Source organism: Coregonus lavaretus, assembly GCF_964263955.1.
Source record: "Coregonus lavaretus genome assembly, chromosome: 39".
Lineage (NCBI taxonomy): Eukaryota > Metazoa > Chordata > Actinopteri > Salmoniformes > Salmonidae > Coregonus > Coregonus lavaretus.
The window spans coordinates 62,501-82,873 of NC_140026.1; the positions used below are offsets into that span (position 1 = coordinate 62,501).

Consider the following 20,373-nt stretch of genomic DNA (forward strand, 5'->3'; position numbering starts at 1 on the left):
CTCTCTGACCCCCTCAGAGAAGGTGAGTGTTGCCTCTCTGACCACCTCAGAGAAGGTGAGTGTTGCCTCTCTGACCACCTCAGAGAAGGTGAGTGTTGCCTCTCTGACCACCTCAGAGAAGGTGAGTGTTGCCTCTCTTGAACTTGTCTTTACTCACTAGCACTGATTTGGCTGAGAGCTGTTGTTTTGAGGAAGGATTTCTATATCCACCTACCCTATGTAGATGAACCACTAACTGGAAGTCCCTCTGGAGAGGAGCTAAATGACCCAAAGGGAATGCGTGTGTTTGTGTGTTTGTGTGTTTGTGTGTTTGACTATAACATGTGTGTTCCAGAGGAGATGCATGCAGAGATCTGCTATGCTGAGTGCCTGCTGCAGAAAGCCACGCTAACCTTCGTACAGGTGAGATGTCCTAAACCTTATCTTAATATATACAGGTAACATATCCTACCCCTAATATATACAGGTAACATATCCTACCCCTAATATATACAGGTAACATATCCCAATCCTAATATATACAGGTAACATATCCTACCCCTAATATACACAGGTAACATATCCCAACCCTAATATACACAGGTAACATATCCCAACCCTGATAATGTTTTCTTCTTCTTCTCTTTTTCTTTCAACAGGATGAAAACATGATCAGCTTCATCAAAGGAGGGATCAAAATACGCACAAGTTACCAGATTTACAAGTCAGTGTTCCCCAAACCAGTCATAGATCCTAGTTGTAATAACTTCACTTGTTGAATCAGATGGAATAGATCTAATATGGGTATAACTGGCTGGGTTGACTAGTAGATAGATCTAATATGGGTATAACTGGCTGGGGGACTAGTAGATAGATCTAATATGGGTATAACTGGCTGGGGGACTAGTAGATAGATCTAATATGGGTATAACTGGCTGGGGGACTAGTAGATAGATCTAATATGGGTATAACTGGCTGGGTTGACTAGTAGATAGATCAAATATGGGTATAACTGGCTGGGGGACTAGTAGATAGATCTAATATGGGTATAACTGGCTGGGGGACTAGTAGATAGATCTAATATGGGTATAACTGGCTGGGGGACTAGTAGATAGATCTAATATGGGTATAACTGGCTGGGGGACTAGTAGATAGATCTAATATGGGTATAACTGGCTGGGGGACTAGTAGATAGATCTAATATGGGTATAACTGGCTGGGGGACTAGTAGATAGATCTAATATGGGTATAACTGGCTGGGTTGACTAGTAGATAGATCTAATATGGGTATAACTGGCTGGGGGACTAGTAGATAGATCTAATATGGGTATAACTGGCTGGGGGACTAGTAGATAGATCTAATATGGGTATAACTGGCTGGGGGACTAGTAGATAGATCTAATATGGGTATAACTGGCTGGGTTGACTAGTAGATAGATCTAATATGGGTATAACTGGCTGGGTTGACTAGTAGATAGATCTAATATGGGTATAACTGGCTGGGGGACTAGTAGATAGATCTAATATGGGTATAACTGGCTGGGGGACTAGTAGATAGATCTAATATGGGTATAACTGGCTGGGGGACTAGTAGATAGATCTAATATGGGTATAACTGGCTGGGGGACTAGTAGATAGATCTAATATGGGTATAACTGGCTGGGTTGACTAGTAGATAGATCTAATATGGGTATAACTGGCTGGGGGACTAGTAGATAGATCTAATATGGGTATAACTGGCTGGGTTGACTAGTATATAGATCTAATATGGGTATAACTGGCTGGGGGACTAGTAGATAGATCTAATATGGGTATAACTGGCTGGGGGACTAGTAGATAGATCTAATATGGGTATAACTGGCTGGGGGACTAGTAGATAGATCTAATATGGGTATAACTGGCTGGGTTGACTAGTAGATAGATCTAATATGGGTATAACTGGCTGGGGGACTAGTAGATAGATCTAATATGGGTATAACTGGCTGGGGGACTAGTAGATAGATCTAATATGGGTATAACTGGCTGGGGGACTAGTAGATAGATCTAATATGGGTATAACTGGCTGGGGGACTAGTAGATAGATCTAATATGGGTATAACTGGCTGGGGGACTAGTAGATAGATCTAATATGGGTATAACTGGCTGGGTTGACTAGTAGATAGATCTAATATGGGTATAACTGGCTGGGGGACTAGTAGATAGATCTAATATGGGTATAACTGGCTGGGGGACTAGTAGATAGATCTAATATGGGTATAACTGGCTGGGGGACTAGTAGATAGATCTAATATGGGTATAACTGGCTGGGGGACTAGTAGATAGATCTAATATGGGTATAACTGGCTGGGGGACTAGTAGATAGATCTAATATGGGTATAACTGGCTGGGGGACTAGTAGATAGATCTAATATGGGTATAACTGGCTGGGTTGACTAGTAGATAGATCTAATATGGGTATAACTGGCTGGGGGACTAGTAGATAGATCTAATATGGGTATAACTGGCTGGGGGACTAGTAGATAGATCTAATATGGGTATAACTGGCTGGGGGACTAGTAGATAGATCTAATATGGGTATAACTGGCTGGGGGACTAGTAGATAGATCTAATATGGGTATAACTGGCTGGGTTGACTAGTAGATAGATCTAATATGGGTATAACTGGCTGGGGGACTAGTAGATAGATCTAATATGGGTATAACTGGCTGGGGGACTAGTAGATAGATCTAATATGGGTATAACTGGCTGGGTTGACTAGTAGATAGATCTAATATGGGTATAACTGGCTGGGGGACTAGTAGATAGATCTAATATGGGTATAACTGGCTGGGGGACTAGTAGATAGATCTAATATGGGTATAACTGGCTGGGGGACTAGTAGATAGATCTAATATGGGTATAACTGGCTGGGGGACTAGTAGATAGATCTAATATGGGTATAACTGGCTGGGTTGACTAGTAGATAGATCTAATATGGGTATAACTGGCTGGGGGACTAGTAGATAGATCTAATATGGGTATAACTGGCTGGGGGACTAGTAGATAGATCTAATATGGGTATAACTGGCTGGGGGACTAGTAGATAGATCTAATATGGGTATAACTGGCTGGGGGACTAGTAGATAGATCTAATATGGGTTTAACTGGCTGGGTTGACTAGTAGATAGATCTAATATGGGTATAACTGGCTGGGGGACTAGTAGATAGATCTAATATGGGTATAACTGGCTGGGGGACTAGTAGATAGATCTAATATGGGTATAACTGGCTGGGGGACTAGTAGATAGATCTAATATGGGTATAACTGGCTGGAGGACTAGTAGATAGATCTAATATGGGTATAACTGGCTGGGGGACTAGTAGATAGATCTAATATGGGTATAACTGGCTGGGTTGACTAGTAGATAGATCTAATATGGGTATAACTGGCTGGGGGACTAGTAGATAGATCTAATACGGGTATAACTGGCTGGGGGACTAGTAGATAGATCTAATATGGGTATAACTGGCTGGAGGACTAGTAGATAGATCTAATATGGGTATAACTGGCTGGGGGACTAGTAGATAGATCTAATATGGGTATAACTGGCTGGGTTGACTAGTAGATAGATCTAATATGGGTATAACTGGCTGGGGGACTAGTAGATAGATCTAATATGGGTATAACTGGCTGGGGAACTAGTAGATAGATCTAATATGGGTATAACTGGCTGGGTTGACTAGTAGATAGATCTAATATGGGTATAACTGGCTGGGGGACTAGTAGATAGATCTAATATGGGTATAACTGGCTGGGGGACTAGTAGATATATCTAATATGGGTATAACTGGCTGGGGGACTAGTAGATAGATCTAATATGGGTATAACTGGCTGGGGGACTAGTAGATAGATCTAATATGGGTATAACTGGCTGGGGGACTAGTAGATAGATCTAATATGGGTATAACTGGCTGGGGGACTAGTAGATAGATCTAATATGGGTATAACTGGCTGGGGGACTAGTAGATAGATCTAATATGGGTATAACTGGCTTGGGGACAGTACTTATGACATAACATCTTAATTCTAGAAACTGTGACATACTTCCTGTGTTTGACATCACTTCCTGTGTGTGACATAATATCCTGTGCTCTCTTCCTATAGGGAATGTCAGAATATTCTGAACGTGACTCAGGACCATAGCAGTGAATCGTTCAGGCAGTTTGAAGGAGGAGTGAGACTGGGTATCGGATCCTTCAACCTGGTAAGAGAGACGGGTGGGGCTTTTTGGTGTGAGAGAGAAAAATAAAGGTGTTTTCTTAACAAGTTTGTTTTCTCTGTCAGATGCTGTCCCTTCTTCCTCAAAGAATCCTCAGGTTGCTGGAGGTCATCGGCTTCTCTGGCAACAGAGTGAGTTCTCAGCAATGAGCTGCTATGAACGCTTGTAACGGGTGCTTTACATAGCTGTTAGCAGGAGGTATGAACTGTTATGAATGCTTACACGAGGTGTTATGTCTTGTGTCCTGTAGGACTTTGGCCTGTCTCAGCTGAAAGAAGGAGCGGCCAGCCACGGTCTCAGAGCTGTGCTCAGTGTGTTGACACTGCTGCTGTACCATACTTATGTTACGCTCATACTGGGTAGGAATACACACACTGGTTCATAGATACTGGGTAGGAATACACACACTGGTTCATAGTTGCTGCTGTACCATACTTATGTTACACTCATACTGGGTAGGGAATACACACACTGGTTCATAGTTGCTGCTGTACCATACTTATGTTACGCTCATACTGGGTAGGGGATACACACACTGGTTCATAGTTGCTGCTGTACCATACTTATGTTACACTCATACTGGGTAGGGGATACACACACTGGTTCATAGTTGCTGCTGTACCATACTTATGTTACACTCATACTGGGTAGGGGATACACACACTGGTTCATAGTTGCTGCTCTACCATACTTATGTTACGCTCATACTGGGTAGGGGATACACACACTGGTTCATAGTTGTGTAAAGGTTGTGTGATGGTTGAATGACGGTTGTTGTGTGTTCCAGGTTTCGGAGAAGGTTAGTAATTTTGTGATATTTGTTTGGTGGTTGTGGTTATTTGTGAAGGTTGTTGGTTGTATGGTGGTTGTATTCTGGTTCTATCATGGTTGTATGGTGGTTTTATCATGGTTGTATGGTGGTTTTATCATGGTTGTATGGTGGTTTTATTCTGGTTCTATCATGGTTGTATGGTGGTTTTATCATGGTTGTATGGTGGTTTTATTCTGGTTCTATCATGGTTGTATGGCGGTTGTGTTGTGGTTGTTGTGCGTTTCAGGTACCGAAGAAGGTAACCTTGTCACAGCATTGGTTGTGTGATGGTTGTGTGACGGTTGTTTCAGGTACTGGAGAAGGAAACCTTGTAGAGGCAGAATCCTTACTGCAACCCTACCTGGAGAAGTTCCCTAACGTAAGTATCACACACACGTACTGTAATACAGACAGACTGCATGGAAGTGTGAGTACTGATGTGAGTGTTCCTCTTCTAGGGGTCAATCATTCTGTTCTACTCTGCTCGGATCGCTGTGCTCAGAGGAAGCTTCGAGATGGTGGGTGAAACGTCAAATAAAACTTATATACAAATATTTTTTTAAAGTGTATTTCATACAGACGTTATGTACATAGAAGCTACTACAGTGAGGGGGAAAAAAGTATTTGATCCCCTGCTGATTTTGTACGTTTGCCCACTGACAAAGAAATGATCAGTCTATAATTTTAATGGTAGGTTTATTTGAACAGTGAGAGACAGAATAACAACAACAAAATCCAGAAAAATGCAGTCAAAAATGTTATAAATTGATTTGCATTTTAATGAGGGAAATAAGTGTTTGACCCCTCTGCAAAATAATGACTTAGTACTTGGTGGCAAAACCCTTATTGGCAATCACAGAGGTCAGACGTTTCTTGCAGTTGGCCACCAGGTTTGCACACATCTCAGGAGGGATTTTGTCCCACTCCTCTTTGCAGATCTTCTCCAAGTCATTAAGGTTTCGAGGCTGACGTTTGGCAACTCGAACCTTCAGCTCCCTCCACAGATTTTCTATGGGATTAAGGTCTGGAGACTGGCTAGGCCACTCCAGGACCTTAATGTGCCTCTTCTTGAGCCACTCCTTTGTTGCCTTGGCCGTGTGTTTTGGGTCATTGTCATGCTGGAATACCCATCCACGACCCATTTTCAATGCCCTGGCTGAGGGAAGGAGGTTCTCACCCAAGATTTGACGGTACATGGCCCCGTCCATCATCCCTTTGATGCGGTGAAGTTGTCCTGTCCCCTTAGCAGAAAAACACCCCCAAAGCATAATATTTCCACCTCCATGTTTGACGGTGGGGATGGTGTTCTTGGGGTCATAGGCAGCATTCCTCCTCCTCCAAACACGGCGAGTTGAGTTGATCCCAAAGAGCTCGATTTTGGTCTCATCTGACCACAACACTTTCACCCAGTTCTCATCTGAATCATTCAGATGTTAATTGGCAAACTTCAGATGGGCCTGTATATGTGCTTTCTTGAGCAGGGGGACCTTGCGGGCGCTGCAGGATTTCAGTCCTTCACGGCGTAGTGTGTTTCCAATTGTTTTCTTGGTGACTATGGTCCCAGCTGCCTTGAGATCATTGACAAGCTCGTTACCTGTATAAAAGACACCTGGGAGCCAGAAATCTTTCTGATTGAGAGGGGGTCAAATACTTATTTCCCTCATTAAAATGCAAATCTATTTATAACATTGTTGACATGCGTTTTTCTGGATTTTGTTGTTGTTATTCTGTCTCTCACTGTTCAAATAAACCTACCATTAAAATTATAGACTGATCATTTCTTTGTCAGTGGGCAAATGTACAAAATCAGCAGGGGATCAAATACTTTTTTCCCTCACTGTATTATCACATTTCATACAAACATTATGTGCATAGAAGCTACTATCATCACATTTCATACAAATGTTATGTACATAGAAGCTACTATCATCACATTTCATACAAATGTTATGTACATAGAAGCTACTATCATCACATGTCATACAAATGTTATGTACATAGAAGCTACTATCATCACATTTCATACAAATGTTATGTACATAGAAGCTACTATCATCACATTTCATACAAATGTTATGTACATAGAAGCTACTATCATCACATTTCATACAAATGTTATGTACATAGAAGCTACTATCATCACATTTCATACAAATGTTATGTACATAGAAGCTGCTATCATCACATTTCATACAAATGTTATGTACATAGAAGCTACTATCATCACATTTCATACAAATGTTATGTACATAGAAGCTACTATCATCACATTTCATACAAATGTTATGTACATAGAAGCTACTATCATCACATTTCATACAAATGTTATGTACATAGAAGCTACTATCATCACATTTCATGCAAATGTTATGTACATAGAAGCTGCTATCATCACATTTCATACAAATGTTATGTACATAGAAGCTGCTATCATCACATTTCATACAAATGTTATGTACATAGAAGCTACTATCATCACATTTCATACAAATGTTATGTACATAGAAGCTACTATCATCACATTTCATGCAAATGTTATGTACATAGAAGCTGCTATCATCACATTTCATACAAATGTTATGTACATAGAAGCTACTATCATCACATTTCATGCAAATGTTATGTACATAGAAGCTACTATCATCACTACAGGAAATAAGACTAACACAACACCAACCTGCTGAGAACTAAGTGGTATACAATGACATCTCCATCAACCTGTCTCTCTCTCCCTCTCTCTCTCTCTCTCTCTTCTCTCTCTTCTCTCTCTCTCTCTCTCTCTCTCTCTCTCTCTCTCTCTCTCTCTCTCTCTCTCTCTCTCTCTCTCTCTCTCTCTCTCTCTCTCTCTCTCTCTCTCTCTCTCTCTCTCTCTCTCTCTCTCTCTCTCTCTCTCTCTCTCTACCTCTCTCTCTCTACCTCTCTCTCTCTCTACCTCTCTCTCTCTCTCTCCACCTCTCTCTCTCTCTCTCTCTTCTCTCTCTCTCTCTCTACCTCTCTCCCTCCCTCTCCACCTCTCTCTCTCTCTCCACCTCTCTCTCCCTCTCCACCTCTCTCTCTCTCTCTCTCTCTCTCTCTCTCTCTCTCTCTCTCTCTCTCTCTCCCTCTCCACCTCTCTCTCTCTCTCTCTCCCTCTCTCTCCTCTCTCTCCACCTCTCTCTCTCTCTCTCTCTCTCTCTCCCTCTCCACCAACTCTCTCTCTCTCTCTCTCTCTCTCTCTCTCTCTCTCTCTCTCTCTCTCTCTCTCTCTCTCTCTCTCTCTCTCTCTCTTCTCTCTCCCCCTCCCTCTCCACCTCTCTCTCTCTCCACCTCTCTTTCTCTCTCTCTCTCCCTCCCTCTCCACCTCTCTCTCCCTCTCCACCTCTCTCTCCCTCTCCACCTCTCTCTCTCCACCTCTCTCTCCCTCTCCACCTCTCTCCCTCTCCACCTCCACCTCTCCACCTCTCCCTCTCTATCTCTCTCTCTCTCCCCCTCTCTCCCTCCCCCCTCCCCAGGCCCAGTTAAAGTTTGAGGAGTGTATCTCAGCCCAGTCTCAGTGGAGACAGATCCACCACCTGTGTTACTGGGAGTTGATGTGGAGTCACTCCTTCACTCAGGACTGGCTGCAAGCATACAGATACGCTGACCTGCTCTGTAAGGAGAGTCGCTGGTCCAAGGTAGGGACACACACACACACACCCTGGAGAGGGACACACACCCTGGAGAGGGACACACACACCCTGGAGAGGGAGACACACACCCTGGAGAGGGAGACACACACCCTGGAGAGGGACACACACCCTGGAGAGGGACACACACCCTGGAGAGGGAGACACACACCCTGGAGAGGGAGACACACACCCTGGGAGAGGGACACACACCCTGGAGAGGGACACACACCCTGGAGAGGGACACACACCCTGGAGAGGGAAACACACCCTGGAGAGGGACACACACCTGGAGAGGGACACACACCCTGGAGAGGGACACACACCCTGGAGAGGGACACACACCCTGGAGAGGGAGACACACCCTGGAGAGGGAGACACACACCCTGGAGAGGGACACACACACCCTGGAGAGGACACACACCCTGGAGAGGGACACACACCCTGGATAGGGACACACACCCTGGAGAGGGACACACACCCTGGAGAGGGAGACACACCCTGGAGAGGGACACACACCCTGGAGAGGGACACACACCCTGGAGAGGGAGACACACACCCTGGAGAGGGAGACACACCCTGGAGAGGGACACACACCCTGGAGAGGGAGACACACACCCTGGAGAGGGACACACACACCCTGGAGAGGGACACACACCCTGGAGAGGGAGACACACCCTGGAGAGGGACACACACCCTGGAGAGGGACACACACCCTGGAGAGGGAGACACACCCTGGAGAGGGACACACACCCTGGAGAGGGACACACACCCTGGAGAGGGACACACACCCTGGAGAGGGAGACACACCCTGGAGAGGGAGACACACACCCTGGAGAGGGACACACACCCTGGATAGGGAGACTCTCACCCTGACCCTGTGTCTCTGTAGGCCATCTATGTCTATCAGAAGGCTGCTATCCTGTCTATGTTGCCTGAAGAGGAGATCAAGAAGACAGGAGAGAACGTGGTAGAGCTGTTCAGGTGAGCTTACACCTCTTCACAGACAGCATTCATAACTGCTCATTGACAGCTCATAGTAGGTCATAAAACATTCATAGCAGCTCACTGGCCGGTCATACATTCTTCATGGGTCTGTATGAGGTCTAATATGTAGTCTGTCTGTCTGTCTGTCTGTCTGCCTGTCTGCGTGTCTGTCTGTCTGTCTGCGTGTGTGTCTGTCTGCGTGTCTGTCTGTCTGTCTGCCTGTCTGTGTGTGTCTGTCTGTCTGTGTGTCTGTCTGTCTGCCTGTCTGTCTGTCTGTCTGCGTGTATGTCTGTCTGCCTGTCTGTCTGCGTGTCTGTCTGTCTGCGTGTGTGTCTGTCTGCGTGTGTGCAGGCAGGTGGAGGGGCTGAAGCAGAGACTAGCAGGGAAGTCCATACCTACAGAGAAGTTTGCAGTGAGGAAATCAAGACGATACAACACTAGTAACCCTGTCAAACTTGTGGTGCCAGCACTGGTGAGCACACACACACACACACACACACACACACACACACACACACACACACTTAATAACGATTTTCCATTCTGATGCTCTCTCTCTCTCTCTCTCCCCCTCCCCCCCCTCTCTCTCTCTCTCTCTCTCTCTCTCTGTGTGTGTGTAGGAGATGATGTATATATGGAATGGTTTCACCATCGTAGGAAAGAGAGCAGACGCCACAGAGAGTCTCCTCATCACCATAGAGAAGACAGAGGAGGAGCTGTGCAACGACCCCAGTAAACACATTCACAACTCCTCTTTAACGAGCCGTTCAGACAAGCCGAGATAGAGATCAAGTAATGAGATCTCCTTCAGACGGCAAGCATGACGGCGGTTTGGTTGTTAGCCAAGCATGACGGCGGTTTGGATGTTAGCCAAGCATGACGGCGGTTGTAGTCAAGCATGACGGCGGTTTGGATGTTAGCCAAGCATGACGGCGGTTTGGTTGTTAGCCAATCATGACGGCGGTTGTAGTCAAGCATGACGGCGGTTTGGATGTTAGCCAATCATGACGGTGGTTTGGATGTTAGCCAAGCATGACGGCGGTTTGGATGTTAGCCAAGCATGACGGCGGTTTGGTTGTTAGCCAAGCATGACGGCGGTTTGGATGTTAGCCAATCATGACGGCGGTTGTAGTCAAGCATGACGGCGGTTTGGTTGTTAGCCAAGCATGACGGCGGTTTGGTTGTTAGCCAAGCATGACGGCGGTTTGGTTGTTAACCAAGCATGACGGCGGTTTGGTTGTTAACCAAGCATGACGGCGGTTTGGTTGGTAGCCAAGCATGACGGCGGTTTGGTTGTTAGCCAAGCATGATGGCGGTTGTAGCCAAGCATGACGGCGGTTGTAGCCAAGCATGACAGTGGTTTGGTTGTTAGCCAAGCATTATGCCAGTTTTTAGCCAAGCATGACGCCAGTTTGGTTGTTAGCCAAGCATGATAAAGGTTTGGTTGTTAGCCAAGCATGATGGCGGTTTGGTTGTTAGCCAAGCATGACGGCGGTTTGGATGTTAGCCAAGCATGACGGCGGTTTGGTTGTTAGCCAAGCATGACAGCGGTTTGGTTCTTAGCCAAGCATGACAACGGTTTGGTTGTTAGTCAAGCATGACAGCGTTTTGGTTGTTAGCCAAGCATGACAGCGTTTTGGTTGTTAGCCAAGCATGGCGGCAGTTTGGATGTTAGCCAAGCATGACAGCGTTTTGGTTGTTAGCCAAGCATGACAGCGTTTTGGTTGTTAGCCAAGCATGACAGCGTTTTGGTTGTTAGCATGACGGCAGTTTGGATGTTAGCAAAGCATGACAGCGTTTTGGTTGTTAGCCAAGCATGACAGCAGTTTGGATGTTAGCCAAGCATGACAACGGTTTGGTTGTTAGTCAAGCATGGCGGCAGTTTGGATGTTAGCCAAGCATGACAGCGTTTTGGTTGTTAGCCAAGCATGACAGCGTTTTGGTTGTTAGCCAAGCATGACGGCAGTTTGGATGTTAGCCAAGCATGACGGCGGTTTGGTTGTTAGCCAAGCATGACAGCGTTTTGGTTGTTAGCCAAGCATGACAGCGTTTTGGTTGTTAGCATGACGGCAGTTTGGATGTTAGCAAAGCATGACAGCGTTTTGGTTGTTAGCCAAGCATGACGGCGGTTTGGTTGTTAGCCAAGCATGACAGCAGTTTGGATGTTAGCCAAGCTTGCAAGCGAGAGCTGCCTTCCCCCAATTGGCTGTTGCGCGGTAGTAGACGCTGGGTCTTTGTGTCTCCTCCTTTCATTGAAAAATAGTCGCTCATAGTCTTGACAAGTCTGAAGGGGAATACAATTCTTTAACCTCCCTTCCTCCCTCGCTCCCTCCAGGTCCGTCAGAGTACCATCCTGATGACCAGTGTCTGGTTCAGATGTTAAAAGGTCTCTGTCTTAAACACCTGGGAAGACTACTGCAGGCGGAGCTGTGCTTCACACAGGTTCTGTCCAGGTATGACACCCAAACAGGTTCTGTCCAGGTATGAAACACCCACATATACCATATTTATATTCACAGTTTCACACCTCATTTCCTGCCAAAAGTATGTGGACACCCCTTCAAAATAGTGGATTCGGCTATTTCAGCCACACCCGTTGCATTAAATCGAGCACACAGCCATGCAATCTCCATAGACAAACATTGGCAGTAGAATGGCCTTACAGAAGAGCTCAGTGACTTTCAACGTGGCACCGTCATAGGATGCCACCTTTCCAACAAGTCACTTTGTCAAATTTCTGCCCTGCTGGAGCTGCCCCGGTCAACTGTAAGTGCTGTTATTGGGAAGTGGAAACGTCTAGGAGCAACAACGGCTTAGCTGCAAAGTGGTAGGCCGCACAAGCTCACGGAATGGGACTGCGAGTGCTGAAGCACGTAAAAATCGTCTGTCCTCGGTTGCAACACTCACTACCGAGTTCCAAACTGCCTCTGGAAGCAACGTCAGCACAATAACTGTTTATCAGGAGCTTAATGAAATGGGTTTCCACGGCCGAGCAGCCGCACACAAGCCTAAGATCACCATGTACCATGCCAAGCGTTGGCTGGAGTGGTGTAAAGCTTACCGCCATTGGACTCTGTAGCAGTGGGAACGCGTTCTCTGGAGTGATGAATCACGCTTCACCATCTGGCAGTGCGACGGACTAATCTGGGTTTGGCGGCTGCCAGGAGAACGCTACCTGCCCGAATGCATAGTGCCAACTGTAAAGTTTGGTGGAGGAGGAATAATGGTCTGGGGCTGTTTTTCATGGTTCAGGCACCTTAGTTCCAGTGAAGGGAACATTCTAGACGATTCTGTGCTTCCAACTTTGTGGCAACAGTTTGGGGAAGGCCCTTTCCTGTTTCAGCATGACAATGCCCCCATGCACAAAGCGAGGTCCATACAGAAATGGTTTGTTAAGATCGGTGTGGAAGAACTTGACTGGCCTGCAAAGAGCCCTGACCTCAACCCCATCAAACACCTTTGGTATGAATTGGAGCACCGACTGCGAGCCAGGCCTAATCGCCCAACATCAGCGCCCGACCTCACTAATGCTCTTGTGGCTGAATGGAAGCAAGTCCCCGCAGCAATGTTCCAACATCTAGTGGAAAGCCTTCCCAGAAGAGTGGAGGCTGTTATAGCAGCAAAGGGGGGAACCAACTCCATATTAATGCCCATGATTTTGGAATGAGATGTTCGACGAGCAGGTGTCCACATACTTTTGTCCACATACGTGTGTACTGTATATACAGGTAACTATCAAAATAATGGAAACACTTGGGCAAAGATTAGTTGACTATTTGAATCAGCTGTGGAATACATTCAATAAGTGGAATGTCTGGGGGTACTCAAGGAGAGGTTAAGGAAACCCTGTGGTAGGTACATAACCTACTGTATGGCTGGAGGTACCAGAGGAGAGGTTAAGGAAACCCTGTGTTAGGTACATAACCTACTGTTTGGCTGGGGGTACTCAAGGAGAGGTTAAGGAAACCCTGTGGTAGGTACATAACCTACTGTATGGCTGGAGGTACCAGAGGAGAGGTTAAGGAAACCCTGTGTTAGGTACATAACCTACTGTATGGCTGGAGGTACCAGAGGAGAGGTTAAGGAAACCCTGTGTTAGGTACATAACCTACTGTATGGCTGGAGGTACCAGAGGAGAGGTTAAGGAAACCCTGTGTTAGGTACATAACCTACTGTATGGCTGGAGGTACCAGAGGAGAGGTTAAGGAAACCCTGTGTTAGGTACATAACCTACTGTATGGCTGGAGGTACCAGAGGAGAGGTTAAGGAAACCCTGTGTTAGGTACATAACCTACTGTATGGCTGGAGGTACCAGAGGAGAGGTTAAGGAAACCCTGTGTTAGGTACATAACCTACTGTATGGCTGGAGGTACCAGAGGAGAGGTTAAGGAAACCCTGTGTTAGGTACATAACCTACTGTATGGCTGGAGGTACCAGAGGAGAGGTTAAGGAAACCCTGTGTTAGGTACATAACCTACTGTATGGCTGGAGGTACCAGAGGAGAGGTTAAGGAAACCCTGTGTTAGGTACATAACCTACTGTATGGCTGGAGGTACCAGAGGAGAGGTTAAGGAAACCCTGTGTTAGGTACATAACCTACTGTATGGCTGGAGGTACCAGAGGAGAGGTTAAGGAAACCCTGTGTTAGGTACATAACCTACTGTATGGCTGGAGGTACCAGAGGAGAGGTTAAGGAAACCCTGTGTTAGGTACATAACCTACTGTATGGCTGGAGGTACCAGAGGAGAGGTTAAGGAAACCCTGTGGTAGGTACATAACCTACTGTATGGCTGGAGGTACCAGAGGAGAGGTTAAGGAAACCCTGTGTTAGGTACATAACCTACTGTATGGCTGGAGGTACCAGAGGAGAGGTTAAGGAAACCCTGTGTTAGGTACATAACCTACTGTATGGCTGGAGGTACCAGAGGAGAGGTTAAGGAAACCCTGTGGTAGGTACATAACCTACTGTATGGCTGGAGGTACCAGAGGAGAGGTTAAGGAAACCCTGTGGTAGGTACACACAGCCCTATACTACTAACACAACGCACAACTCAGTAAAATCTTTGAAATTGTTGCATGTTGCGTTTATATTTTTTGTTCAGTGTATGTTGACAACCGTTTTCTAAAAGCAATAGGAACCTCTAACCCGGGGGAATAACGCCCCCTCCTCTAACCCGGGGGAATAACGCCCCCTCCTCTCCTCTAACCCAGGGGAATAACGCCCCCTCCTCTAACCCGGGGGAATAACGCGCTCTCCTCTAACCCGGGGGAATAACGCGTCCTCCTCTAACCCGGGGGAATAACGCGCCCTCCTCTCCTCTAACCCGGGGGAATAACGCCCCCTCCTCTAACCCGGGGGAATAACGCGCTCTCCTCTAACCCGGGGGAATAACGCCCCCTCCTCTAACCCGGGGGAATAACGCGTCCTCCTCTAACCCGGGGGAATAACGCGCCCTCCTCTCCTCTAACCCGGGGGAATAACGCCCCCTCCTCTCCTCTAACCCGGGGGAATAACGCCCCCTCCTCTAACCCGGGGGAATAACGCGTCCTCCTCTAACCCGGGGGAATAACGCTCCCTCCTCTCCTCTAACCCGGGGGAATAACGCACCCTCCTCTAACCCGGGGGAATAACGCGCCCTCCTCTCCTCTAACCCGGGGGAATAACGCCCCCTCCTCTCCTCTAACCCGGGGGAATAACGCGCCCTCCTCTCCTCTAACCCGGGGAATAACGCCCCCTCCTCTAACCCGGGGGAATAACGCCCCCTCCTAAGGCCTGTTTTACTATGGAGCTCTCTCCAAGAGAACTTCCAATGTATGTACTTCTTGTACTTACAGATGGGAAATAAATACAACTTCAAACCCTCTCACCTCCCATCTCTCCCCTCTCCCCCATACTCCTCTCCTCTCCTCTCCCCTCCCTCCTCCCCTCCACTCCTCCCCTCCTCTCTCCATACCCCTCTGCCCCCATACCCCTCTGCCCCCTCTCCCCTCCGCCCCCTCTTTCCTCCTCTCTCCATACCCCTCCGCTCCCTCTCCCCTCTGCCCCCCTCTCCCCTCCGCCCCCTCTCCCCTCCGCCCCCTCTCCCCTCTGCCCCCTCTCCCCTCCGCCCCCTCTCCCCTCTGCCCCCTCTCCCCTCCGCCCCCTCTCCCCTCCACTCCCTCTCCCCTCCTCTCTCCATACCCCTCTGCCCCCTCTCCCTCCGCCCCCCTCTCCCCTCCTCTCTCCATACCCCTCCGCTCCCTCTCCCCTCTGCCCCCTCTCCCCCTCTGCCCCTCTCCCCTCCGCCCCCTCTCCCCTCCGCCCCCTCTCCCCTCCGCTCCCTCTCTCCTCCTCTCTCCATACCCCCTCTGCCCCCCTCTCCCTCCGCCCCCTCTCCCTCCTTTCTCCATACCCCTCCACTCCCTCTCCCCTCTGCCCCCTCTCCCCCTCCGCCCCCTCTCCCCTCCGCTCCCCTCTCCCCCCCTCTCCCTTGCCCCTCCGCCCCCCTCTCCCCTCCGCCCCCTCTCCCCTCCGCTCCCTCTCCCCTCCGCTCCCTCTCCCCTCCTCTCTCCATACCCCTCCGCCCCCCTCTCCCCCTCCGCTCCCTCTCCCCCCTCTCCCTTGCCCCTCCGCCCCCTCTCCCCTCCGCCCCCTCTCCCCTCCGCTCCCTTCTCCCCTCCGCTCCCTCTCCCCTCCTCTCTCCATACCCCTCTGCCCCCTCTCCCCTCCGCCCCCTCTCCCCTCCGCCCCCTCTCCCCTCCGCTCCCTCTCCCCTCCTCTCTCCATACCCCTCCGCCACCTCTCCCCTCCGCCCCCTCTCCCCCCTCCGCCCCCTCTCCCCTCCTTTCTCCATACCCCTCCGCCCCCTCTCCCCTCCCCCCCTCTCCCCTCCGCCCCCTCTCCCCTCCGCCCCCTCTCCCCTCCGCTCCCTCTTTTCTCCTCTCCCTCTCCCCTCCGCCCCCTCTCCCCTCCGCTCCCTCTCCCCTCCGCTCCCTCTCCCCTCCTCTCTCCATACCCCTCTGCCCCCTCTCCCCTCCGCCCCCCTCTCCCCTCCGCTCCCTCCTCCCCTCCTCTCTCCATACCCCTCTGGCCCCTCTCCCCTCCGCCCCCTCTCCCCTCCGCTCCCTCTCCCCTCCGCTCCCTCTCCTCCCCTCCTCTCTCCATACCCCTCCGCCCCCTCTCCCCTCCGCCCCCTCTCTCCTCCTCTCTCCATAACCCTCCGCCCCCTCTCCCCTCCGCCCCCTCTCCCCTCCTCTCTCCATACCCCCTCCTCCCCCTCTCCCCTCTGCCCCCCTCTCCCCTCCGCTCCCTCTCCCCTCCTCTCTCCATACCCCTCCGCCCCCTCTCCCCTCCGCCCCCTCTCCCCTCCGCCCCCTCTCCCCTCCGCTCCCTCTCCCCTCCTCTCTCCATACCCCTCTGCCCCCTCTCCCTCCGCCCCCTCTCCCCTCCGCTTCCTCTCTCCTCCTCTCTCCATACCCCTCCGCCCCCTCTCCCCTCCGCCCCCTCTCCCCTCCGCCCCCTCTCCCCTCCTCTCTCCATACCCCTCCTCCCCTTCTCCCCTCCGCCCCCTCTCCCCTCCGCTCCCTCTCCCTTCCTCTCTCCATACCCCTCCGCTCCCTCTCCCCTCCGCCCCCTCTCCCCTCCGCCCTCTCCCCTCCGCTCCCTCTCCCCCTCCGCCCCCTCTCCCCTCCGCCCCCCTCTCCCCTCCGCCCTCTCCCCTCCACTCCCTCTCCCCTCCGCCCCCTCTCCCCTCCGCTCCCTCTCCCCTCCGCCCCCTCTCCCCTCCCGCCCTCTCCCCTCCACTCCCTCTCCCCTCCGCCCCCTCTCCCCTCCGCTCCCTTCTCCCCTCCGCTCCCTCTCCCCTCCGCCCCCTCTCCCCTCCGCCCCCTCTCCCTTCCTCTCTCCATACCCCTCCGCCCCCTCTCCCCTCCTTTCTCCATACCCCTCCGCCCTCTCCCCTCCACTCCCTCTCCCCTCCGCCCCTCTCCCCTCCGCCCCCTCTCCCCTCCGCCCCCCTCTCCCCTCCGCCCCCCTCTCCCCTCCGCCCCCTCTCCCCTCCGCCCCCTCTCCCTTCCTCTCTCCATACCCCTCCGCCCCCTCTCCCCTCCGCCCCCTCTCCCCTCCTCCCCCTCTCCCCTCCGCCCCCTCTCCCCTCCGCTCCCTCTCCCCTCCTCTCTCCATACCCCTCCCTCCCCTCTCCCCTCCACTCCCTCTCCCCTCCGCCCCCTCTCCCCTCCGCCCCCTCTCCCCCTCCGCCCCCCTCTCCCCTCCACCCCCTCTCCCCCTCCGCCCCCTCTCCCCTCCGCCCCTTCTCCCCTCCGCCCCCTCTCTCCCCTCCGCTCCCTCTCCCTTCCTCTCTCCATACCCCTCCGCCCCCTCTCCCCTCCGCCCCCTCTCCCCTCCGCTCCCTCTCCCCTCCGCCCCCTCTCCCCTCCGCCTCTCCCCTCCGCTCCCTCTCCCCCTCCGCCCCCTCTCCCCTCCGCCCCCCTCCCCTCCGCCCTCTCCCCTCCACTCCCTCTCCCCTCCGCCCCCTCTCCCCTCCGCCCCCCTCTCCCTCCGCCCTCTCCCCCTCCACTCCCTCTCCCCTCCGCCCCCCCTCTCCCCTCCGCCCCCTCTCCCCTCCGCTCCCTCTCCCCTCCGCTCCCTCTCCCCTCCGCCCCCTCTCCCTTCCTCTCTCCATACCCCTCCGCCCCCTCTCCCCTCCTTTCTCCATACCCCTCCGCCCTCTCCCCTCCACTCCCTCTCCCCTCCGCCCCCTCTCCCCTCCACTCCCTCTCCCCTCCGCCCCCTCTCCCCTCCGCCCCCTCTCCCCTCCGCCCCCTCTCCCCTCCGCTCCCTCTCCCCTCCTCTCTCCATACCCCTCCCTCCCCTCTCCCCTCCACTCCCTCTCCCCTCCACTCCCTCTCCCCTCCGCCCCCTCTCCCCTCCGCCCCCTCTCCCCTCCGCCCCCTCTCCCCTCCGCCCCCTCTCCCTTCCTCTCTCCATACCCCTCCGCGCCCCCTCTCCCCTCCTCCCCCTCTCCCCTCCACTCCCTCTCCCCTCCGCCCCCTCTCCCTTCCTCTCTCCATACCCCTCCCTCCCCTCTCCCCTCCACTCCCTCTCCCCTCCGCCCCCTCTCCCCTCCGCCCCCTCTCCCCTCCGCCCCCTCTCCCCTCCACTCCCTCTCCCCTCCACTCCCTCTCCCCTCCTCTCCCTCTCCCCTCCGCTCCCTCTCCCCTCCTCTCTCCATACCCCTCCCTCCCCTCTCCCCTCCACTCCCTCTCCCCTCCGCCCCCTCTCCCCTCCATCCCCTCTCCCCTCTGCCCCCTCTCCCCTCCGCCCCCTCTCCCCTCCGCTCCCTCTCCCCTCCGCTCCCTCTCCCCTCCTCTCTCCATACCCCTCTGCCCCCTCTCCCCTCCGCCCTCTCCCCTCCACTCCCTCTCCCCTCCACTCCCTCTCCCCTCCGCCCCCTCTCCCCTCCGCCCCCTCTCCCTTCCTCTCTCCATACCCCTCCCTCCCCTCTCCCCTCCGCCCCCTCTCCCCTCCGCCCCCTCTCCCTTCCTCTCTCCATACCCCTCCGCCCCCTCTCCCCTCCGCCCCCTCTCCCCTCCACTCCCTCTCTTCTCCTCTCTCCATACCCCCAGTGAGCGGAGAATCAGATATGACCACTATCTGATCCCCTTCACCCTGTATGAGTTGGGTCTGCTCTACAAACAACAGGGGGACTACATCAAGGCTACACGCTACATAGAGAACGCCAAGTAAGTCTGTCCCAAACGGCACCATATTCCGTGTCCTAGTACACTACTTTTGCACTAAATAGGGAATATGTTGTAATACTTACTTACTAAAAAGTTGTACACTATGTAGGGTAAAGGGTATATTTATAGCCTGAATCACATGTGATGTATACCGTTTTAGCAGACACTTTTGTCCAGAGTGACTTACGGTCATGCTGTATATATTTTACATCTGGAATGGAACCCACTACCCTGGCGACGCAAGCTCCACCCCCTTCTCGTCTGTCAGTTACACTAATACGATATGGGTTTAAATATGCGTGTGTTTGTTACTAGGTTGAACTACAAGGACTACTCCATGGAGTCCAGGCTTCACTTCCGGATCCACGCAGCCCTCAACAGTCTCAAGGGATCGCCTGTCAGCACACCATAACTACAGGCCAACTACAATCAGACTACAATCAGACTACATTCAGACTACAATCGATTTATACCATAACTACAGTCCACCTACAGATGGACACTAGAAATACCCCTAAAGCTACACTGACAACATTTGATATAAACCCCAAATACAACTCAACTACAGTTGGACTACACCAGAACCTGTCAGTCACACTATCAAGTACTATGAAGTGTATTATAACGTGTACTTAGGTAGTAAATATATATATATATACACTGCATATAGTATGGAGAATATACAATATTGTCTGATAGTAACGACTGTATCTATGTATATATTCAAACGTTTTAGAACACCTATTCATTCAAGGGTTTTTCTTTATTTTTTAAACTATTTTCTACATTGTAGAATAATAGTGAAGACATCAAAACTATGAAATAACACATATGGAATCATGTAGTAACCAAAAAAGTGTTAAACAAATCAAAATATATTTTATATTTGAGATTCTTCAAATAGCCACCTTTTGCCTTGATGACAGCTTTGCACACTCTTGGCATTCTCTCAACCAGCTTCACCTGGAATGCT

The 20,373-nt window shown here is 51.1% G+C and overlaps 1 protein-coding gene across 1 annotated transcript in view; it reads left to right on the top strand.

Annotated features, from left to right (window-relative positions):
- LOC311112627 (tetratricopeptide repeat protein 39B-like) overlaps window positions 1–20,138 on the top strand; it is a 42,030-nt gene extending 21,892 nt beyond the window's left edge. Inside the window, exons 5-18 of the mRNA XM_084155774.1 lie at window positions 335–402; window positions 639–703; window positions 4,124–4,223; window positions 4,304–4,369; window positions 4,489–4,597; window positions 5,361–5,428; window positions 5,508–5,567; window positions 8,541–8,702; window positions 9,586–9,677; window positions 10,032–10,152; window positions 10,301–10,412; window positions 12,016–12,133; window positions 19,284–19,400; window positions 19,716–20,138. Of these exons, the coding sequence (XP_084011900.1) occupies window positions 335–402; window positions 639–703; window positions 4,124–4,223; window positions 4,304–4,369; window positions 4,489–4,597; window positions 5,361–5,428; window positions 5,508–5,567; window positions 8,541–8,702; window positions 9,586–9,677; window positions 10,032–10,152; window positions 10,301–10,412; window positions 12,016–12,133; window positions 19,284–19,400; window positions 19,716–19,812 (1,355 nt within the window). The 3' untranslated portion in view covers window positions 19,813–20,138. The remainder of the gene's footprint in view (window positions 1–334; window positions 403–638; window positions 704–4,123; window positions 4,224–4,303; window positions 4,370–4,488; window positions 4,598–5,360; window positions 5,429–5,507; window positions 5,568–8,540; window positions 8,703–9,585; window positions 9,678–10,031; window positions 10,153–10,300; window positions 10,413–12,015; window positions 12,134–19,283; window positions 19,401–19,715) is intronic.
- Window positions 20,139–20,373: the final 235 nt, after the last annotated feature.